Source organism: Perna viridis, chromosome 13 (genome assembly GCF_037379345.1).
Source record: "Perna viridis isolate PV_CMFRI_1.1 ecotype Kerala chromosome 13, ASM3737934v1, whole genome shotgun sequence".
Classification (NCBI taxonomy): domain Eukaryota; kingdom Metazoa; phylum Mollusca; class Bivalvia; order Mytilida; family Mytilidae; genus Perna; species Perna viridis.
Window position 1 is genome coordinate 7,704,640 of NC_142457.1, and position 24,271 is coordinate 7,728,910.

The 24,271-nt window shown below is 33.0% G+C and overlaps 2 protein-coding genes across 6 annotated transcripts; both read left to right on the forward strand.

Moving 5' to 3' along the window:
- Nucleotides 1-1,229: 1,229 nt before the first annotated feature.
- On the forward strand, nucleotides 1,230-14,286 carry LOC148599424 (uncharacterized). 4 transcript variants are annotated; one of them, XM_088557781.1, is made up of 10 exons: nucleotides 1,230-1,513; nucleotides 1,890-1,971; nucleotides 4,189-4,887; nucleotides 6,338-6,476; nucleotides 7,498-7,590; nucleotides 9,118-9,150; nucleotides 9,583-9,882; nucleotides 10,977-11,051; nucleotides 12,069-12,142; nucleotides 12,530-14,286. In XM_088557781.1, exons 3-10 carry the CDS (start codon nucleotides 4,198-4,200, stop codon nucleotides 14,201-14,203), a joined length of 3,078 nt encoding a protein of 1,025 aa, XP_088413907.1. In that variant the 5' UTR covers nucleotides 1,230-1,513; nucleotides 1,890-1,971; nucleotides 4,189-4,197; the 3' UTR covers nucleotides 14,204-14,286. The 4 variants fall into 4 exon arrangements, with proteins under 4 accessions (XP_088413907.1, XP_088413905.1, XP_088413906.1 ...); XM_088557779.1 differs by lacking the exon at nucleotides 9,118-9,150 and adding an exon at nucleotides 9,203-9,274; XM_088557780.1 differs by lacking the exon at nucleotides 9,118-9,150 and adding an exon at nucleotides 9,203-9,274 and having other exon boundaries at nucleotides 1,230-1,455.
- A 2,324-nt stretch (nucleotides 14,287-16,610) lies between these two features.
- LOC148599425 (uncharacterized) lies at nucleotides 16,611-20,425 on the forward strand. Of its 2 annotated transcripts, none has more exons than XM_088557785.1 (2): nucleotides 16,611-17,265; nucleotides 19,844-20,425. In XM_088557785.1, the coding sequence occupies exons 1-2, from the start codon at nucleotides 16,833-16,835 to the stop codon at nucleotides 20,254-20,256; spliced, it is 846 nt and encodes a 281-aa protein (XP_088413911.1). In that variant the 5' UTR covers nucleotides 16,611-16,832; the 3' UTR covers nucleotides 20,257-20,425. The 2 variants fall into 2 exon arrangements, with proteins under 2 accessions (XP_088413911.1, XP_088413910.1); XM_088557784.1 differs by having other exon boundaries at nucleotides 16,630-17,265; nucleotides 19,835-20,412.
- The last annotated feature ends 3,846 nt before the right edge of the window (nucleotides 20,426-24,271 follow it).

Genomic DNA, 24,271 nt, shown 5'->3' on the forward strand with positions numbered 1-24,271 from the left:
AATACAGAATAAAAAAAGATCGTTAAGATAAGACCATCTCGTAAATTCTTTTCACCTTAAACTTTATCTTCAAAGCTTCTTTTGTAATTTCAATACACTGGAAAATATGAGGTATATTCATGTCAAAGTGTTAAAGTCTGTGTTTACGGCACACAATGGCTTTTATTTCTCATTTTAATCTTCATGTAGTTTATAAACAGTTTAGCTAGTTTATTCAGGTTTTTATATCATAATCTCCTTCCCTCATAAGTAATTGTGTGATTCTTTGTTTCCTTATCTGAAGTTTTTATGTGTTATCTTTTTTATTCGGTTCGAATTATTGTGTATCTGGGTCGTCCCTGTTGAATGTTTTCATGTATAAACCCCGTTTTGGGATTTGACGTATTTGAATCATTCAACTGCTTCGGTATTTGTTGGCTAATATGAGAAAACATTATTATGATAATCTTTTGTTCAGTTAATGGAATTTATTTTCCTAAAGAAAAAGTAACCCTAGTAGGCACCGATTGTGTACCTATATGTGCCGATATTTTTCCTATACTTTGTTTTAAGAAAGACCATCCAAAATTTGTTGCTACAAAATGAACGAATATTTAAAAATTCCATAAAGTTTGGCTATAGGTATTTACTAGAAGGTGATGTTTGTCACTACAAAGTATTTGTTTTGATGATGATTTGTATCCATTTATACAAAACTACTTGAAGTTGAAAAAAAATATGCTGAGGTCCACATCAGCGACTTAATTGACAAAAGAGGAACAGCTTTCGACTTCACTTTATGATAAACCAAATACTTTAATTTTCGAATATTTTTCTTGTATATAAACATTAAATCTGTCCCAGCATGTGCATGAGTTGGTATGCGTTGTTCAACCCCTTTTCGAAATACATGTTAGAGACTAACAAAAGGGGACTGGGGATGATGATTTATACACTGATCTACGTATCCAAACCGTCACTGTACCCCCTTATTTGGTTTTGACCTTAATATCCTGTACACTTTTGGTGTTCGTCGTTTGACCCATTTTTCCTATCTTATTTATTCTGTTGGTTATATCTTTCCCTTGGCAAAAATTAAAAAAAAAACCAAAAAACAAAAAACAAAAAACAAAACAAAAATACAAAACAAAACACACTATCGTTATTTCATTGTTATAAACATTCATAGTTGATTTATTTTTGTATGTTTTTCCCGTTTTGTAAATGAAATTTCAAAAAATAAACTTCCTCATTCAAATCGTCTTATGCATTAATGTATTTTTTGTGGCTAACTTAAAACACAGTCTTAATGAACTTGACATTTGTACTGTTGTGTCCTCTGGTTAATATTACGTCTGTTGGGTAAAGCAGATCTGATTACGTCCTACACTTATGAAGTCTGTTCAAGTGGATTTAAAAAAAAATGATAAATCAAAATCGCTTCACGTGGATTTCCGCCATGTTGAATGTTGTTAGGTATACATAACTATTTTAAGAATTTTTAACAGGACCCCTTAAGTTGCCAAATAAAAAGGTAAGTGATTTAAGTTAATTTAACTATTTGTTGCTAATTTATGCCTTTGGAATATGAATGTTTTTGATTGATCACATCATCAATAATAATATATTGTGCATCTCATGCATATTCTTCTGAACAAATCATTAGATATATGGTATGATACATGTGTTCTTCATAGACTCGTTATTTACCGCACTGTTGACTAATGCATCATAAAGATATTCCTGTATTTGTTCAAAATGATAAATTCGATAAACAGTGACAAAATCACAAACTAACAGGTGGGCAACACTATCTTATTTGTATTTTGATCACCTGACTGTCTTCCTGGGTTACTGAAGTGAAACTGGAAAACTATATAAACATATTGATTTAACAATTACTATTGCAGTTTAGAAAAAAATGAGCGTACAATGAAAACCATCGAAAGAGGATATTGAAAATCGAAACAAAGCGAGGAGGACCAGTGGCAGGTTGGTGGCTTAGAAAATTTCACAAATAAATTCTTGCCGAAGTATTTTCTGTCATTTCATGTCTACGCTCGAGCTTAAACGAACATACAGATTAAAGAACTTTGTAGTAATGTTGTCTGTACATGATGTCAACAGTTGTTCGATTTAAAAACGTCGCAATGTCGCTTTCGACTAATGAGATTTAATAGACATTCCCGCATAAACCAATCGCCCCTTTTTATTTCGGCCAATCAGCTCCTGAAAACTCGATTCTCTTTAGAGACGAAAAATATTTTTCTCACACCGATCATAATGTCTGAAAATAGATTAAAATCGAGGATATTATCCTACAAACGGCCCGTGGTTATTTCTGTATTCACAGTTCATTTTCATCGTGCATCTTTAATATGTGAAAGACAGTAAGTATACCATAGGTCATGGAGAAGCATCCAGTCTACCATTCATTATAATGTTTAATGCTTCAAAATAATGCAAAGGTGGAATAAATGTAAGGAAGGGGTTCAACATCTTGAACAAAGACGTCAGTCTCCAGCAACTTTGCTCTATGTAATTACGGAGGGTCAGCAACGCCCTATATATATGTAGATGCTCTGAATAATGAATGGATCAACACTGCTTTTTTTCGGAAGTGAAGTGACATTTTCAGATGTTAGCGATAAAAGAACATAGCGGTGCATTTTCGACAAAGTTAAAAGTTGTTTGAGTACAAATGATTCCATCCTTCATAGGCAGAGCTTAAAATCATACTAACCCACATTAAACTGAATGTAAAAAAAATTAAATCATAGTTTTGTTTGTAAAATATAGGTTTTATAGACCAATAATAGAAAGAATTCCCTTTTTGTCATCTGGAAAATGAGCCAAGTTGATCTCTTTGAATTGCCTTATTTTACATGTGAAATAATTGTGTGTATTTACAAAGTATAATACGACTTGATGTAAAAAAGTAAAAAAATAATTAAAACGTGACTATTGCAAATAGTATGTTCGTTAATTTTTGCTCGAGTATGATATAGCAGTTGAACTAACAATAATGCAGTACTGTACTTAACACATTGAACAACCAATTTGTGTATTCCTACAACAATAACATAACACACAGAAACTTCTATAAGCACCAAACGATATGCTTTTATGCAGGATAAAATTACGGAACTTTATCACATGCACGATATTTTAAATACATTAATTTCATGATTGAGATGATCACACTCTTAGAATCACTTAGTTCATGATATTGACCGTAAAACAAGTGATGACTGGTGGCGTCATACCTTGTTCCAAAAGCTTACATGTAACAGGTTGCTAGGTATAAGTTATCCGCTTAATTGCGACAGGGTCTGGCATATCGACATATCATATTATCTCTGATATACAAATTGTCAAAGAGTAAGTCGAGAAATGAAGTTCTCTGTACGCCTAAAGTGTCATTTATCTTAAGCCCTTGTGCATGAAGCGATATAAGAATTCACCAAATCTTGATACGAAAGAAGAATGGCCAATGCTATTATAGGGTAACCACAACTCTTACAATCAAATGAATGACACATTTTTGAATGTTAATGTAGTCTAACAAGACTCACGTATATAATAATTATCTTTATATGATATACTACGTGTAACTGATAGCTAAAGTCATCTTAACGAACTCGTAGAGCTTGAAAGTAGTAATTTGGGAGGGATGCACACAGAGAATGAATGTAGAAAGGAGAAAAGGGAGCATTAAGAGCTTTTTTTAGTCCTTAAAACAAATCAACGGAAAAATAATCAGCAAATGTTGAAATTGTTTATTGTGAATTGATACTTTAATCCATAGTAACTTCTGAAAATTCCACCGAAAAGGACATCACATTACCAAATTGATTAACAGTTTTTTGTCACCATTTTTACAATACATAGCATGCTGCCAAAAACATTTCTAAATACTTCAATGTTAATTGTTTACATAATTTCAAACACTATTAGCCTATACGAAAGAACAAGAAATGATTTTGCAAGATGATAGATAAGAATGCGCCATCCAATAGGCTTGATGTACCTTCATAGAAAAAAATTAAAAAAAAGTGGAAGAAAATACTAGTTATTCTCATTTAAGGTAATGGAATCTCAGCCACTCATGGGTGAGATAAGATAAATCTTAAAATCAGTTTTAAAATAATTTAGATATATTTTTGTTCCCCCAAACATTCTTACCAAAGTTGTCTTTTACACCTTTAGGTTTTGGATATGGATACAGATCGATCAAAGAACACAACAAAATTTCTAAGGCTTATTCTACTATCTTATGATACATCCCTATCTGTAACAAAAGCATTTACTAAATTCAATATTCTACCAAATTACGGAAATTCCCTTGTTGATTTTCTGAATCATCATAAACATACAATTTATCATCTATGGAGAAATGATGCAAAGTGTTGTCAGTTGAATTGTAACATCAAATCTTATAAAGAAGAAAAAATGCTTAAAAAGCATCAGTTACTAAAATTATATAATTTTGGTGACACTTCTGTTCCTGGTCTCTTTATCAAATGTTCCAAGGTCGTGAAGTACTGCATCTGTGGACTGTCAGTAAATTCTTCCTGTTCGTTAGACAAGCTGGATAGTACTCTTTTGAATACCCTTATTCGAAACTGTGGCAACATTACTGAAGATGAGGCATTGTGGATTAACACAATACGTGATGTGCGCAACAAACTAGCGCATGTAGAGAGTGTATCTGTATTTGATGAAGGGAGGCTTCAGAAATGGTGGGACAAGTTAGAAGGTTCAGTACTTGGTTTGGCATCAAAAACAACATCCATACCAGGATATACGGGAACCATCGAAAGAGAAATAAAATTTTTGAAGAGGTCAGGCTTTGATGTAGACGAAGCAATAACTATTTTTGATAGGATAAAGGAAGAAAATTCTAAGGTTTGTAAATATTGCCTTTATGGTAAACATATTTCTAATTCTAAAAAATTCAAAAATGCAATATTTTAAATGAAAGAGTAAGGTTATAGCGGTAATCAAAAGAATGCAATCCAGGGACAAAGACCAGACATGGAAAACAGACATACACAACAAAGAACATAAAGTAACTAAAATCATACATACAAAGTAACAAAAGTAAATAGGCAACTCGGACTCCACTAAAAACTGGGAGCATGGACCAGGTGCACCGGTAGGGTAAGCGTCCTCTGCTTTTCTAGAAACACCCGCCGAGTTGCTCATAAAAAGTCAAGTCCGGGGTAGACAAACGAGGAAAGGAAAACTATGACCCGTTGAATAAATCAGTTTTCATGGATACATCATAACGATCCACGAGTTCATGATGACAACCATAAAACATCTGTAGTGATGACTTCAATCTTGTAGCAACATAACCCTGTTCCAGAAGCCTATTTGTTAGAGTTCTAGCGCGATACAAAAAGTCTGCGTAGTTTCGGCAAGCTCTGGCATAACGTATGAGTTGTGATATGAACACTTCATACGCAGGAGCCGAAGGGATGTTGCCACAGATGAAAGGAAAGTTGACAATTCTGAATGAAAGTCATCACGTTTGTCGTAAAGTTTGGTCAATAGTTTTCCTTTACCATCGATTTCTAAGTGTAGGTCAAGATATGAGGCTGACTTCACAGTGTCTGTAGTATCTTTTATCTCAAGTTCTTTTGGGTAGATGCGATGTATCAAATCCCCGAAATTAGGATTGTTTAAAGATAACACGTTAAACTGTTGTCAATAACGCTTATATATGCTTTGAACAGGTTCAAATAAATTCAAAACCGCAACGCTTCCCCTAAAACATTTAAATATTTTCACGATTTATATTTTTACTTACAAGGTTGAACTGCACTAAATGTTATTCAATAACCGAAGTAATCTACTATTTCCATGTTAACAATGACATGAATAGATAGAGAATTGAATAGGAGTAAAAAACTAATATCATTTCTCTCATCTTAATTGTTTCATTGTTATCAAAAAAACAACTAAATCTTCAAGACAATTTTTATAAAGTGAATAATTTGTGTCAAATTCCTATGCAAATTATGGTAAGAAGAGAGGAATAACTTATCTTATCAGATCACTTACAAAAACAAAACTAAACAACAAAATTAGAAGATGTAAGTCTCAATCCAATTTCCCTTAAGCCCTAGTCCCATTCCTCAATGACCGACACTGACATCCAGTTCTCCAGTGCTCAATAAACAATTAAAATGGAAGGAGTTAACCAAATATTGGTATTTAAAGGATAAGCATGTAAACTCTACATATCAATGGTATTGGTATGTTTATGTAAACTTTCTTTATTATATGTGATACATTTCCTTAGAATTATCTCTTTTATTTATCTTGATAATTTGAATTATTGATTTTCCAGCTTAAAGATATGATTATAGAGGAACATGTACAGACTAGAGATATCATATTAAAAAACCAAGCTGAGCAAACAGAAATGTTAAAAAACACAATTGAAAGCGTGAAAGATGAGGTTATTAAACTGCTAAATAAAGACAAAGGTACAGATTGCGAACTAAAAAATCATAAGTAAATTCCTTGAACCGATCCGCGCAACGATTTGACGGATCGATGACTTCCGATTGATTGATCGCTGAAGGATCGATAACCGATGACCAATGATCGATCTAATCGCATTTTGTTTAGTAAAATAATAATCTGTTAAAATAAAACTGATGTAAACTGAAAGTACAAATTGATGTCTAAATCTATTGAATTATGTAAATATGTTTAACTTTGACAAAGAAGACAACGGAAACCTTTCATCGGTGGTCGATGGCCGATCGCATTTTTTGTTGCACGGATCTGTTCTGTATGTCATAGAAAATAAGAAAAAACCTACGGCTGTCCTATACCACAAACATTTTCAAAACAGAACAAGGAACAAACAATCAGAAAAAAATAAACAAATATAACTATAGTTATATATGATAACACATTCTAAGCATCAGACTTACACTGTGTTTTTAGATACAGTGCTTTATTGAATGTTCACACTGTGAAATTTATTCGGTATTTCAACCGCGGGTGTTCTCCAGCCAAAACTTCAATGCTCGAGTATCAATCAGCTGATCTCAACATTTAAAAATCATGTGACAAAAATATCAATAAATTATGATTAAAATCAATATGAAATAATCAATTGGCTTTCATTCATAACCAAAACATATAATTGCTCGTGCCATGAACGCTTGAAGATTTAACTCGTCCACGAAAACAAGCGTTAAATCTAAGCATTTTTCGGCACTCTTGATTATATTAAAGTCTGTTGTCTGTTTGTATAAAACAGAATATGCGATAAACAATTTCAATAATTCTTATCAAAATGTAAGGCTCTACCATTCCTTGCACATTATTAGATAGTCAAAAATGGTGGGCATCAAATGTAAATAAACAAAAAGAGGGCAGTCCATTTAGTTTTTCAAACTTTCGAAAATATGTAAAAGTTCACATTGAAGCCGTTAAAATAAGTGTAATTAAAATGAAAGTTGACGGATCTATATTTAAGATTGCCTCTTTCAGCTCTATTGACTGTTAATCTAAAGGAAATGGTGTTCAAAATAGTAATGGATGGCGTAAATGAGTATATACAACAAAAAAGTACATCTGGAAAAGGTAAGACGGTTCAAATAGAATTAAGCTTAGGGCTTTATAACATATTTTAAATATCGTACTCATGTTAGGGCATTATAGACAAGTATTTAGAACTAGAACTCTAACAAATAGGCTTCTGGAACAGGGTTATGTTGCTACAAGATAGAAGTAATCAATACAGAAATTTTATGGTCGTCATCATGAACTCGTGTATCGTTATGGTGTATCTATCTGCGCTATGAAAACTGATTTATTCAACGGTTCATAGTTTTCTTTCCTCGTTTATCTACCCCGGACTTGACTTTTTATGAGCAACTCGGCGGGTGTTTCTAGAAAATCAGAGGACGCTTACCCTACCGGTGCACCTGGTCCATGCTCCCAGTTTTAGTGGAGTCCGAATTGCTCATTTGCTTTTGTTACTTTGTATGTTTGATTTTAGTTACTTTATGTTCTATGTTGTGTATGCCTGTTTTCCATGTCTGGTCTTTGTCCCTGGATTGCATTCTTTTGATTACCGCTATAACCTTGGTTCCCTTGACTACTATTTAACAAAATGTGTAGAGCCAGTCGAAGATACAGAAAGCTTTTACTTTATTATGATTATATTTTAAGGGAATATATGTGAGTCCTTCACAGCAATTGAATTAAATACATTGCACAACACAGGAAGGTTGATTACTGCAGCATTTACCTTATATTTACTATAGAAATACAACTAAACACAGAACAATATGAAAGTTTAACCTTGAAAATGATAATTCTTAGCATATGAATAACATATAGCATTCGAATGTGGCATGAAATGAACGGAACGTACAAACGGTAAAGTAAAGAATGTGATTACTCTATTTCGTATTAGAAACAGGTCGAGATGATCAGCATTATTCTGACTTACAAAAATGTCAGGCCTCTATTTCAAAACATTAGCAAGACAATGTACTTTTGCACGTGTTGTCAATTGACCTATCTCTAATACAACTGAACGACCAGTTGGCCTGATGTAAAATTCATTAGAATTTAATCAAGTTTTTTCAGGGGATTGCAAGTCACAATCGGAACAGTTTTTGTTTAGTAACATTTATTTAGGTTTTATCAAATTCTATGGATTCCATTTGCACTTAGAAAAAATACTGAAACCGAATCTCACAGTAAGAGTTTTACTGAAATATCTTTTTTTATAGATGCACATACTTACGTCCATTCCAACATGCTTGAACAACTTCAACACTAAACTAACACTTTAGATGTTTTAGTGTAGTCCGAGTTGCTCATTTACTGTTGTTACTTTGTATACATTATTTTGGTCATTTTATGTTCTTTGCTGTGTGTGACTGTTTTCCATGTCTGTTCTTTGTCCCTGGATAACTTTTGATTTCCGCTAGAATGTTGGTTCCCATGATTTTTATTACTCTTTCAAGTAAACAATGTTCAGGTTTCTGACTTTATTGTCTTCGTTAGTTGTCATCCCGGGTATGAACAGGTGTATAATGTTTTAATGTTTAACTTTGGCCTGTAAAATACAAAATTAACTCACATTCATTTTTGTAGTGAAAGGAACTCAATCACGGTGTATTTACTTCTGTAAGTGTTAAATTGATGTTGTTTATACATCCTTCCGTTTTTTTTCTACCAGTTCCTGACTACGATGGGGATGTCTGTTCCATTCAGGTCGAAAACCAGACGGAAGTAAAAAGTGATAAGCAAAGTAATTTCTTGTTTGTTTGAGTTGTTATTAGATTTCATATGTGATTTTAATCTCAACCAAAGGGCTTCAAACATACTTTGAATGGAAATCGTTTAAATGATTATTATTTTACATTTGACATTTTCACAAGCAGTACTTTGTTTAATAATCAATATCTTCATTAGATCATCGAATATGGAATTCTCTTCAGTATCAAATATTAACCTATTTGCTGTTAATTTTCATGATTTGACGATCTAAACTCTGAGCGTATACATATTCTGTATATGGTTTTCCAAATGTGCAATATCATTTTTGTTTTTTTTCAGTCGAAGCTATAAATAAAATATGTCGTGTTGAATGGAGACTCCAAACGCCAGACTCATGGCAAGTCGAACAGATTTCAAATGCATTACAGGGGGCAAGCCAAATGTTAAAAAACTGGTTCCAGGTGGAATTTGTATATGTCGGTTCTATTGTGATAATTACTTCTGTATCCTGTCTTGTTTTTGATAACTTGGAAGTATTACTTCATGCTATCAGATCTTTCATTCAGTTTATAGTAAATGTATGTGAAATGGATGTAAACAAACCTGACACCATCAATGTGGATTTCAAAATCCTCCATGGTATGTTCAATTTAACAAAATTATTAGTATGACAAAGAACAGAATTGTATAAAAAAGTTGGATCGACACAGAGCTTTTTATGGTGATTAAATCGGAACAAACCATTCAGAAAAGGATTTGTGAAAGCTTATTCCACCTCACACTCAGCTCTTGGTTTCTTTTTTTAAAGATTAAACAATATTCTGAAAACATTCTCGCAGATTTATGATGAACAGTTACTGTGCCCTGTTAGAACATTTACACCGTTGATACTGAAGGTATCATCTAAATCCATTGGCCTTTAACAGAGACAGTCCCATATTATAATTAAAAGATGTGTACGATACATTTTTGCTCTTTGCATACGCATAGAGTATTTTCATACTAAAAAAACTGGATTTTTTTTTAACTGAAGATGACAAAAGCACACCAAAACTAAAACATTAAAAAAATAATCCTTCACATAACCTTGTCATCACTAGCTCTGCAAGATTACGTATTTTCTGTTCCGCTGTCGTAACCTGTTTTCTTTTGAGGTACTGAAATATATATTAAGGGTCAAGTTTGGTGCGTTGATAGTCAATGAGATGTCACAAGAACAACAGAAACGGTTCAACTGTCAAATGCATTGTCTATGGTTTGGAGAAGGTAAACATATCGACATCAATTTAAAAACTGAGAAGTTTTACATTGGATTTAACTTAGTCAAATAAATAACTTTGATCACACTTTTCCATAGATTTCTTAAAAAAGATTTGTTTAATAAAAAAATTACAAACCTACGAAATGATCGTCTCGGTGGTTTCAAGGAAGCGTACTCGTCTCAATTGCAAGAGATCGTGGATGCGATCCCCGATGGAACAACACAATGTTTTTCATCAAGAATTGCAGAAAAATGTGCTCGAATGGGGCAACATGCCTACCTGTTGGCTCTTCCTTTTTTTGAGATAGCACAATTAAGATCCAGCTCAACGAGTCGGACTTGTACAAAGCAGAAAATCTATACGATTGGTAGAAGCATAGTTTGTTTGTGTCATTAATAAATCTAGCTGTTACTTTATGATACATATTGGAAATGGGCAGTTTTTCACATCCTGCTCTGCTTTAAATTTCAGAAAAAGACATTTTAATGTTAAAGAAAGATCTGAAGAAAACGAGTAAAACAGACGATCAAACAGACATTGAATCAGGTATGAATTTCACATGAATTTTGATATTGCCATTTTTGACACTGCATTCACTTTTTTTAATGCCACAAACATCTTAAATTCTAATGCTTCGTGGATCTGTAAAATGTAACGTGCTTTCAATTCAGGTGAATATCTTACAATATGCACAAATGTCCATATCAGGAATGTTTGACATTCTGAAAAGCCAAAAAACAAAATAAGTTACAGTTGACTCCCATAATATGGAGAAGGTATGGTTTATAAATTAGCATAGCATTACTTTTTAACCATTATAAGAATTCACTGTAAATGACATGTATGAGCAGTTAATAGTCGGCAGAGGCCGTAGACTATTCATAATTATTTAAAATAAAATTATCATAATATGTAAATTATTATTATAAATATGTACATGTGTTTTACCACATAGTTATACATGTGTCAATTTACCTAAATTTCTGGCATTTTGATATTATTTACCTTCGAAATTAATTTAGGGGCGAAAGTAAAACAGACGACATTTATTGCAATGATATGTTCTAATAATGTAAATATTTCAAGTACTTAAAGTCCTCCTTTTCTATTTAAGTAAGAATTTTAGACCTTAAAGACCGTTTTAGTTTTTAAATTAATTGCTGTGGACGCCCATCGGTATTTTACATTCTCTCCGCGACATAGCACTTCCGGACGATAAAAGTTTTGCAAGCCGATAACTTGCACGTGCATGTTGCCGTAGAGCTCACCGCTCTCGATGCGGCATCTCCGCAGTTTGAACCTTTCTCACTTTAATAACAAAGATATTATGTAATATATGTAGCTCTCAAATTGTATAGATATTATAAATACAAGTATATAATTCTATAACACAACTGGTAAATGCTGCAAGATTGCGTATTTTATTTCCATTTAGTTGCTGAAATACAGTTGTTAATATTCTCTCGATTTTTTTTAATATCCACAAGATAAAACGGGTGTATCACATATATTTTCTAACAATCGTGTAGAAATTATGTACAATTAAATTCTCTTGATATTCAGATATTGACAATGAAAGATCAGAAGATTCTAGTAACGATGATGCCATCATATTAGAGGATTCTGAATTAGACCAGGTAAAAATAAAATGATCATATGAGTAATAACGTGGAAAGTAAGCATAAACGACGGATACCCAATAAAACACTCACGCAAAATTTCCCAAAAAGTGATATAAAAATCAAATTGATTTAATAAGACCCATTACTTTGTTCATTGCTTTGATGAATCATTGTTTGATTGACTAAGATTCTTCTGATGATGGTGAACTTCATATCAGAAATATTTGTCATATGAAAAACAAATTAAACGTCATTTCCTTTATGATGCAAAATTCTTGGTTTTAATGTATCATAAATAGTATGTTTTCTTTTCTGAAGTCAGATAAAATGTATAGGTACATTGTACTTTACCCTTAATATACGATCATCTTTTATGACAATGTTTCCATTCATATGTTTTAGCTCTCAGCAGATTCTTCCTCGTCCAAAATATATTGCGGATACTGTCATAAGGATCAAATTGAAAAACATGCATCGTGGTGTTTCCAGTGTAATGCAACGTTCTGTTCGGACTGTAAGCAAGGTCATAAAATATCAAAACCATTTAAATTTCATCAGCTTATTTCTGTTGACAAATATCAGCATCTACCTTCTTCCGTTATCACCATAAGCCCAAATTGTGACCGTCATCAAAATGAACTAATATCATACTGTGTGGATCATGAATCATCTGGATGTTTTAAATGCATGCAAGAACACCATAATACTTGCACCGACATCAGGCCGCTTTCTGATATTACACAGAGTACCAAACAGTCCGTATCATTCCTTGATCTCTATGAAAGATCACGTGATATTGTTTTTATAGCAGAAAACACAATTAGAGATATTTCAGCGAACAATGAAAATATAAAATATGAACTTGGTAATGTCAGATTAAATATCAATAATAAACGCATTGCAATCAGAAGACACCTGGTGAGAATAATCAAAGAGATATCTGTCGAAGAGTCATCAGAAATAGCAAAGAATAGAACCACAGTTTCTAGGCTGGAATGTATTTGTAGAAATATTACCAAAGTATTGAAAGATATAAATTTTGCTAAGAAGTATGCATCCGAATTGCACACGTTTTGTGGTATAAAGACGTGGGACGATGAAATAAAACGGCAAGAGGAAGCAATAACCATTCTTCAAAACGAAATTAGGAAGTTCAGTAGCATGGATTATGAATTGATCAAACTGCTAAATAATTTTATAAAGGATATCGAATTCTTGGGCAGTTTGAAATTAGAATACGAAGACTTTGGTTTGATTTGCTTACGCAAAGAGCGACAAGGACAAAATATTGTTAATGTTGCCTCCGAGTTAAATGATATTAACGTATCAATGATTCAAGCATTTAAGCTTCCTCCGAGTGTAAATAAAACAGACATTACTGGATGTTGTATTTTAGAATCAGAGACTATGGTGTTTGCTGACGGTGGGAACCAAAGGTTAGTCCTCATGTACAGGAATCTGAAGATTGTTCATATAATTGATCTTCCTGTAGAGCCTTTTGATGTCACTACAGTCGACAATAACTCTGTGGCAGTTTCAAGTCACTGTGATAACAAAGTAGTAATTGTAGACATTCATAGTGGTGAGGTTATAAGGACACTCTATAAAGGAGAAGTATGCTACGGACTCCAATTTAATGGCAGTAAATTTTTCATCATAGTGCCAGATAATAAATATAAGGTGCTTGACCTCGATGGAAATATTATGAGTACAATGGAGAACGTTAGTTTTACACTTTCCTGTTGTGTAGGTGTTGACAATCTCTATTTTCCAGCGCATGTGATAGATTTCGTCTACTGCTGTGATATGGCAGGAAAATTAAAATGGAGTTTTAAGTTAGAGAAAGATGAATATCCCCGTGGAATCGCTATAGACAGTCAGGAAAATGTTTTTGTAACATGTCAAGATAGCAATAAAGTCGTTGTAATTGATAAAAGAGGGAAACATTCGAAAGTTCTTTTGACAGACAAACATGGCATGAAACATCCACGTGCAATACACTACAGTAAGGACCTTAACCAATTGCTTGTTTGTAACTATACTGACGGGAAATGCTTCCTCTATACAATGTCTTAGACATATATTAGAGCATGTAGATGTTTACAAATTGTTTCTAAATTACAATTGGGTATTTAAAAGATATAAATTTATTGACACCATTGTTTGTTAATTTGGTTGTGCAAGTTACTATGTTCGTTTCATGTTTAATTGTGGTCAGTATTGTTCGTGCAGTTGCTGCAGGATATTCACCGAAGAAAATAGCATCAAGGTAGCAATAATTATTATGAAATTTAATGAGCAACTCAGATGCTACGAAATCATAAATATATATACTTTCTACGGGTTAAAATCCAAAGCATGTAATTTATCCAAAACTGCAAGCGAGTTTTTCACACTCCAAAATAGATAAAACTATTGTTCCTATACAGGCTTTATTCCAATAATAAAGGTATAAAGGATACTACAAACACTGTGAAGTCAGCCTTATATCTTGACCTACACTAAAAAATCAATGGTAAAGGAAAACTATTGACCAAACTTTACGACAAACGTGATGACTTTTCAATCAGAATTGTCAACTTTTCTTTCATCTGTGGCAACATCCCTTCAGCACCTGCGTATGGAGTGTTCATATCACAACTTGTACGTTGTGCCAGAGCTTGCCGAAACTACACAGACTTTTTGTATCGCGCTAGATCTCTAACAAGTAGGCTTCTGAAACAGGCTTATGTTGCTACAAGATTGAAGTCATCACTACAAAAGTTTTATGGTCGTCGTCAAGAACTCGTGGAACGTTATGGTATATCCATCTGCACCATGGAAACTGATTTATATTCAAGGGGTCATAGTTTTCTTTTCCTCGTTTATCCCCGGACTTGACATTTTATGAGCAACTCGGCGGGTGTTTCTAGAAAAGCAGAGGACACTTAACATACCGGTGCACCTGGTCCATGCTCCCAGTTTTTATTGGAGTCTGAGTTGCTCATTTGCTTTTGTTACTTTGTATGTATGATTTTAGTTACTTTATGTCCTTTGTTGTGTATGTCTGTTTTCCATGTCTGGTCTTTGTCCCTGGATTGCATTCTTTTGATTACTGCTATAACCTTGGTTCCCTTGATTACTCATCCTAACCTCCTAGAAAATCATGATGTTTTACAGATAACAAACTATGAAGTAACCAAAATTTATGTCTGAAAGAGCTAAACAATTTTGTTAAAGACAATAGTCAATTTCTCAAAATGAATTCAGTTAAGAAAGTAGTAAATTCAAGATATGGACATATTGTTAGGTGTCATTTGGTAAGTGGTTACCGTCAATATATCCAGCAGTGCTCGAGATAAAGGAGACTATAGAAACAGCCTGTTCGACATCTGTTTTGGACCTTCATCTCGAATTTGACAACAGTGGTCATCTGAGAAATAAGATTTATGATAATTCAATTTTAATACCATAAATTTTCCAAGCTTGTGCAGTAATATCTCTTCATCTCCTGTATATAGTGTTTATATTTCACAATTGGTTCGCTACTCTAGAGTAAGTACTTTCTACTCTGATTTACTTGAACGCCATAAATATATGCGTAACAGACTCCTGAATCAGGGGTATGAGCAAATGCGTCTTAAAACGGTCATTTACACAATTTCTTTAGATATCAGTCCTTGGTTGAAAAAGTTTCTTCTAAAACAATGAGTAATGATTGTTTTTTTTTGTAAAATGTTCTTGGTGCTGATTTGACCGCTAATTTACCGATTATGAAAATAGTATGCAAATCCTTTTTTAATCACCACTTGTATAGTCACGCCCCAATGGAAGAGGGAGGTTTAGCGCGCTGTAAAACCTAGATTTAATCCACTTTTTCGTCTGAAGTGCCTGTACCAAGTCAGGACCATTGCGGTACCAGCTACTCTGGTGGTGTAATATCTATTTTGCAAGATTTATTTTGGACGTGACATGATTGTGGATCGGATAGAATTCGGTTGTTTTGTTGTTACCCTTATTTCATATTATGACAGTCATTCACAAGTGGTTTTCGGACTCTTAGTAACAAAACTGTGGGTTCTTCCTAGGTAGCTTCGTTCTTAAACTAAGTCTTTCCAGACCATTACAGAACTTGGGACCAGGAGGCCGTTCTACAGAATTAATATGTTACGGAAAATAACCTTGTGGATATTGAAACGAGTTGTCCTTTTTAGCCATATTGACATTATCCTTTTTTTCTTTAGGTTTTACTTCATACTTTGTACATCCAACCAAATCTTCCAGAGTATTGTTAATGTTTTATTACCGAAGAACCGATCAATTTTAAACACAAAGTGCACTTATCACGGTGGTTTTTTAAATTGTTCACATGTTTGCAACGCTCATTTACTTTTGTTACTTTGTTTGCATTATTTTGGTTATTTCATGTTCTTTGTTGTGTGTGTGTGTCTGTTTTCAGTGTCTAGTCTTTGTCTCTGGATTACATTCCTTTGATTTCCGATAGAATTTTGTTTCCCTTGATTACTCTTTCGTCTTACATTGATAATAACAGAACAATTCAGCAGGTTGTCAAAACAGACTACTGAACATTGTCCTCAACCATATTACAAAGATCCTCGGCATAGGTCAAGTCTTATCAATCTAGTTTATCTATTAGGCCATAACGTATGTATCCTTAGCATTTAACCGCTAGAAGTTCGGACTGTTAGGCGGGTGAAAGTAAGTCATGCACTTTCCGATAGTATTATTCCTTGTTTTCATTTTTACTGAGGCGTTGAGTTTTGAAAAGAATGTTATTGCTGATTTCATCCGTCAGGAAGTGTCTGATCAGTTGCGAATTATTACCGAAAAATCAAATCAGCAGAAAAACTTGATATATGATCTTGAACTTAAACTTCAAACGAAGTCAACTGAACATGATAGGATAATTCATGAACTAAAAGAGACGATTGAAAGTTTGAAAGAGAGATGTGTGTTTCGCGACCATGGAAACAATTTTAATTTTTCAACTGACGTGTCAAGTGACAATATTGGTAACGCTGATGTCGGTTCTGGTATCCAAAACCAATCATCAAAAGTAGAGGCGTCCAAATCAGACGGTCGAATACGAATAAACTCTGACCAAATAGGCGTTCGTCAGAAACGTCTCTTACAGAACAGTGAGTGTAACATACATTTATTACAGAATATTAACTGTAACTGTAAAACAAGTCGCAAGTAATGACTTTACCATTCTTTGAACCTTTATGACGTCATAACTTAAGAATTTACGTAAAAAGAACTGCAGTAACGCACCTTCTTCGTCTTTATGCATTTATAGCCATATCAAAACAAAGGCATTTGTGACATAAGGGGCGATTTGTAAATTGCAACACAGCGTTACAATGAAACATATAGGAAATATTGGCAGTATTTGCCCCGACTATGTTCACATTGCCTTTACAATGCGGCGTTTTACAAAGAAAGATATGTACTTACACTCGTTCATAATTGCACTATGATGATTTTAGTAAAATTGTTTTGTAAAATGTCTTCAGCGTAGTGTAATTAGATACCTTATTTATGATCAATATTTAAAGCTGCATTAGCTGCCAAATTGTTCAATTTTGATTCTACTGAAGTTTGCTGATTCGATGAAATAACTTTGTAGTAATGCAATTGAAGCAATAAATGTCGACAATACCTACTGAATATTGTGAGAGCAACGTTTTTTTTGTAATAAAAAAGATCGATAGTTCTGATCTAACTATTTTTTGCCATACCTTCCAAAGATTGCCGACAGGACATTCACCTGGGTTAAAAATACTTAACCTTGGTAAACAAACAACAGTAACGTTACACAGGTATCACGTGTCTTGTTTACATTTCATTTCATCTATTTTTTAATTAAGGTTTCAAATAAATAATGACAATTACTGACTATATTTGTGCCACAGTATACCACAATACGAAAAGCATAAAAGGATCCTTGCTTTTTATGCATATTCGAACTAATTTTCTTTCACGGCTTTAGTCCGTCTGTCTTCTTTGTCGTAAATTTACCACTTTCGCTTTGCAATCAGATTTGTTTTTTTTTAAGAAGCGACCTTTACATCACGCGGACCAAGGTCACCAGAAGTCACATGCATACGAATTTATCGAAAGACATTTTAATACAATTGTGATCTTAGCAGGTTTACCAATCGTAATTACTTCTACATGTAGTAGTATCTATTTCAACTATTGTGCCAATAAAAGTATTCTGCAGTATTTTTACCAAATAACTTGTTTTTAAGGGAAATTTTAGAAAGTGCAAAAACTTTATATTGTTGAATCATATTGATGATGTTTTTTTTTTATCGAGTTAAATTGATTATTGTTTTTTAACAATCATATCATATTTATTTGAAAAAAATGCTTGTTACCAGGATTCCATGCATATCCAGTTTCCACTATTTGTCCAAGGAAACAATTAGTTGTAAAGCACGACATAACACACACACACACACACACACACACACACTACAAAAAAAACACCTCAATAAATTAAGAAATGTATATGCAAGATAGCAATGTACATTTTTTGTAAGGTATCCACATACCATCAATGTACATTTTTTGTAAGGTATCCACATACCATCAATGTACATTAATAAATTGTCTAATGGCTCTCAACTTTTAATTTAAATTTACTCTCATTCCTTGATTGAATCTTTTCATGATATTTTAAAGCGTTAGCTGTGTTTCCCTTCAACCTGATACATAATTTGAATAACATATTGAAGACCGTATCATAGTAAGAAAAAATAAATTACACAAAAAGTACTCTTTATCAAAGCATTTGTATCTCAATACTAAATGCTAAAACGTAATTCTTTAATCAACATTACATTCATGAACCAAAAGTGTGTAGTGTGTTCTCGTACATCAAGTAAAGTTTATAATCTTCTAAACGTTTACAGTAGTTTCATTCTCATTATTTTTTAAGATAAAACTGAATCATACAACAATTTGTAATTGTGTTTAATTGATTATATCCTGTATAAAACAGTACAACAACAAACCGTTTTTGTTTATATTTACTAGTCCTCTGTCGAATTTTCAGTAGTTAACATTCTCAACAGAGATCATTTTTGCTCTCTTTTAAAGCATTTCTGATATCAAATTACGTCAATTTATTATGTTATCTAAAACATGCTTTTCCGACGCAGTCGGTATAGTTTCGCTATTTACCCTTTGACCTTAAAGACACTCTCCCATGGAAACGCAAGTCACCTGATCGCAATTCTGTTTCCCGATTGGCCAAATACTGATAACTTAGTTGCATTCGAAAAAACTATATCGAAATTGCGTGCCATGTCTTATTTCCTGAATGAAAAGTAGAAAATTAGGGAAAAGAACAAAATTTTACCGCGTCGGCTATCTTTTTTTTGAAGATAATACTTGTTTGTTTATTAATTTATTAATTCCTTCTCATCAATCGTGTCAATATTATTATTTATGTACAGGTTTACTATTTATTTTTGATCCAGTCTTCATACACAAGCGTTCTATTGAATTTACGCTATTCCAAATGATTTCTTTTCTGAATTCTGCAAAATATCTTGGTTGGAGTAATTTCCCAACCTGCTAAACACCAGAAAGTAAATTTTATGGGTGTTTTCCAAAGTTTTCCTTGATATCCGATTTACTTGTGGTAAATATCAACTATATAATAGCTTAAAACTAAACAAAATACATTCTTCGTAGATATTTCAGATGGACAAATGGTTGCGTTTTATGCATGGATGAACAGTGATGAAACCAACCCTGGACCGCATCATACTCTTATATTCGATAGTGTCCAAACAAATTTAGGAAATGCGTATGATAGACACACAGGTATTTGCAGAATTCCGCAAACGGGTTACTACGTTTTTACATGGACTATTGTTGCTGTGCAACACGGGTGGATTTATTCTGAAATTGTCGTAAATTCAACACCATTTGGTAATGTTTTAACGAATAGTCAGGATATTACGGATGAACAGACCGTCACAGGTGTCGTTGTGCTTTCTTTAAAACAGGGCGATGATGTGTTTGTGCGAACATCACAAAACGGCGCCGGTAACGGTAACATTATAAGCCAACCATTATTTCGTTCATCTTTCAGTGGATGGAGAATAGCATAACATCTGATGATCCAGAACAATTTAACATAAAACATAATAAAACATTTTCTTTAAAAAAGATTGATTTTGAATTCATTTCAAATCGACCAATTGCAATTGTTTTAGAGTATTATGTATATCATTAAGCCTATGAATTTTCAAGTATTTATATTACTATGTTCCCCATAATCAGTTGAAATAACTACTAAAAATTATTATACAATGTTTTTACTATAAACTACATGAAACATCTAGATACAAGTACGTAGTACGAGGTAACACTTCTATATTAGATTCTAAATATACTGAATAAGAAGTCCAAATGCTGATCAACTTTGTGGTGAACGTCGACATTCAAATGGGAACAAACTTTAATACTCTATTTGCTTACCTATTCAGTCACTCTTATGAGGTTGGCTATACAGCCGATCTAATTCGAAAGGACCATCGTTTAGCCAGATCCTTTGATCTCAGTTTCCGCTATATATATAACGTACGGTCTTTTATCATTCAGTCTCGAGGGCTTTATACATCGCATCTACGTAAAGAACTTGCGGTAAAATACACTTCAGACACTTATCATTCTGTTCCATGAGCATTGGTTTGTTTACTATGCCAAACTTTTTCTTTCCTCTTTCGTCTAACCCAGACGTGACAATTTATGGGAAGGTCTTTGGAGAGGACGATTATAAGTTGAAATATCTTCTGATCAATCCCTTTACTTTTCATGCAATGAAATATGTTCACAATACATTTCAATTCAATTAAGTTCGGTGTTATTTTGGTTATTTCATATTTTATTGTTTTGTGTGTTCATTTTCCCTGTCTATTATTTATCCTTTGAATATATTCTTTTTCGCTTGAATCTTGATTCCTTTTATAGTAATAAATAGAAACGCGAGTAAATTATAAAGTATCGACACGTATTGAGTATTTTTGTTAATGTAATTTAAATCACGTTAACGCGTGGATGATGCGAGATTGAATAGTCCAGAGCAAAATGAGCAGGCGAAAAGACGAAGAACAAAGCCAGATTGGCAAACAAAACAATCATTAAAAATTCTCGTCGGCGAAAAACAATTACAGAAATATTAAATTAATTTTGCCACCCCAATGCAAGAAGACGATGCCCATTTTAAGATGAGGATTTGCAATTTGTTGTAATACGGTGCAGGTACTAAAAAGGGAAAATCCATTGACAAAGAATATATAAAACCGATGAAAAATCACATTAACAGTAACTGACATACACACAGAAACAAACTGCATAAGCCCATAGAAACAAGGCAAGAACCCAGTTGAGCAGCTTCTGTTGTTTGCAAGACAACAACCATACATAGTTTATTGATACAAATATGGATGCGTCAATAATTGGACAATTTAGATATATCAAAATCCAAAAATATGATTAGAATGTGAAAACACATAGCGACCAGAATAAAATAAAAAATACATATACAATCTGAAGAAAAACAGGCCTTACACCGTAAAGCACCAGCAATATGAACTCAAAAAAAAAAAAAAAAAAAAAAAAAAAAAAAAAAAAAAAAAAAAAAAAAAAAAAAAAAAAAAGAAACCCCGCATGACAGAGTACGTAGTTTGATGAAGCGATTTTACATTTTGTTGATTTGATTTTACAAAGTTGCATTACGAGATGTAGTTTGCATAATTTTAATCTGTTAACCATTTGTTAGGATTATTTTTATTATAACAGACCTAGTGTAGTACGCAAGTACTTCGTCCAATGTCTCAGACTTGAACAAGAGCTGGATAAATTAACTATTTCCTTCGTTTTAAACTGTATGGAGAATACATAGTACTCTAACTTTAGAACTGTGAACGTTGTTTGTTTTGTAACTCGATAATAGCGTTACTGCGACAAACATTCAGTTTCAAAATACGATGGTTCGATATTCGAAGAATGTATCGAATAAAGACAACTGTTAATTGAGAAGTGATGAACTCATACAGAGGCCAAATTACAGATTTGACGGACTGTGCTCCGTGAAAATTTGTAAATTAAACCAAAGCAACTGTTGCTAAGTTTACGTAAAGTAATGTAAAGATGTACATTGTTATAAACATAATAAAATAATGTAGATAGAAAAAGAATTTTACTAAAGGAAAAAATTCAGAAGTAAAGAACGGCGCACGCCTTTACTGTTGTTGTGAAGCATAAACCTTTTTTTGTATCTTAAAACAAATTGTTACTGTTGTTTCGGAAAAAGATATTTTAAAAATACCGACGATAACAATAACATATATCTAAGGAAAACGAGTATCATCAAAAAATAAAATCATAATTTTTACGCATGGTGGATAACACGAACTCAGAGCATGCAGTATATCCTACAAAGACCGAGAAAGAATTTCCCAAAAGGACTAAGGACTTTTTTCTTAAAAAAAAAAACCAACAAAAAAAAAACAGAATAGACAAAGCTAGTTAAAAAAAACACCACTTCCTTTAAATGAGCACAAAAATACAAATTTTTGCTGATGCTTTCAGTAGTTCGATAAATTTAATTCCGTATTAATTCCATTCTTGGGACGTTATGACAGAATTTGCTTGTCATAGATTGAATATCACGAACGTTTCGATGGTGTGCTAGATGTATATTGTAGAATAAGGGGTAACAACAAAATTACCGAACACTAATCCGATCCATAATCAAGCAAGTCAAGGCCTATATACATCCGGCAAAATAGATATTCCACCACCGGAGCAGCTGGTACCGCAATGGTCCTCACTTGGCACTTTAAACGAAATGGTGTGTTAAATCTGGGTTTTACAGCGCGCTAAAGCGCCCTCTTCCATTGCGGCATGACTATACCAGTGGTGATTTAGCATTTGCATGATATTGTCATAATAAGAAAATTAGTGGTCACATCAGCACAAAGAACATTTTACAAAAAAAAAAGAATCATTACTTTTTTTTTTTTAGAAGAAATTGAGTATTTTTCAACAAATGACTGGTATCAAAAGAAGAATTTGGTAAGATACATGTTAAGACGCATTTTCTTATATCCTTGATTCAGGACTTTGTTACGCAGAAATGTACGGCGTTCAACGACATCAGAGTAGTTAGTACTTGCTCTAGGGTAGCGAATCAATTGTGAAGTAATGATAATAATAAAAAAAAAACACCATATGCTGGAGAGGAAGGGATATTGCTGCATAGGCAAAAAAATTATGATATTAAAATTGTATTATCATAAATTTTAGTGCTGAGATGAGGAAATCAAGCCTATGGCAAACCTGCTTTTCTGTGTTGCACACTTTACCCTTCTGCGATGTTTTTCCAAAAAAAAAAAAAAAAAAAAGATGTTGATTTGTAACCGAGAACAGCATAATTATTTTGAAAGAGCTAAAGATTTACGTATAAGTCCTTTCAAACGACATTTCAATTTATCACGTGGTAAGGTAGTGTAAAGAGTTGAGGAGTCAAAAGTTTGGAGAGAACTAATTTCTGAAAAAAACCTGCGGGATGTTAGGTTTTGAAGAATTTGTAAGTATCCACATATGATACATGCAGGTTGTATTGAAATAAGCTTGCTGTTCATCATCCACTGCGTACAATATCTTTGTGAGATGAATTGATATCTCCTTCGTGGAGCAAGATAAAGATCCTGCAATATACCTTTCTTTGTATGGGTTCTTATGAAGTTTGGGAAACCAATACAAGTAAGGTAAGTCTTCGCATTTTGAAGAGAGATGTAGAAGTTAAAATTAGTGTATTCATGCAATACATAAAAAGATTTACTACAAGTCGAATACTTAGACCCCAAAACCGAAATGGTAAAATTGATTAATTCAATTTAATTAAGCTTTATATTTACATGAGGAAGATTGAATGACAACATTTAAGGGAAATACTCTTTACAAGAAGGTGTAAATAAATGTTACTTACATGACGGGTATAAAATCCGTATAGTTTCTTTAAAAAGTTTAAAACTCTAGTTATCCGGATAGAAAAACACAATTAAAGATGCACCATATGATAAAGAATGTGTGAAAGTAAAATCAAATTCCTTTGGG

What these genes read in the sequence shown, in the direction of transcription:
- LOC148599424 (XM_088557779.1), top strand. Translation starts at nt 4,198, where the DNA reads ATGGATACAGATCGATCAAAGAACACAACAAAATTTCTAAGGCTTATT. An exon ending in GGATTTCAAAATCCTCCATG is followed by an intron (nt 9,883 to 10,976) that starts GTATGTTCAATT and finishes TTTAAATTTCAG; the next exon opens with AAAAAGACATTTTAATGTTA. An exon ending in TCAAACAGACATTGAATCAG is followed by an intron (nt 11,052 to 12,068) that starts GTATGAATTTCA and finishes CTTGATATTCAG; the next exon opens with ATATTGACAATGAAAGATCA.
- LOC148599425 (XM_088557784.1), top strand. Translation starts at nt 16,833, where the DNA reads ATGCACTTTCCGATAGTATTATTCCTTGTTTTCATTTTTACTGAGGCG. An exon ending in GAAACGTCTCTTACAGAACA is followed by an intron (nt 17,266 to 19,834) that starts GTGAGTGTAACA and finishes CATTCTTCGTAG; the next exon opens with ATATTTCAGATGGACAAATG.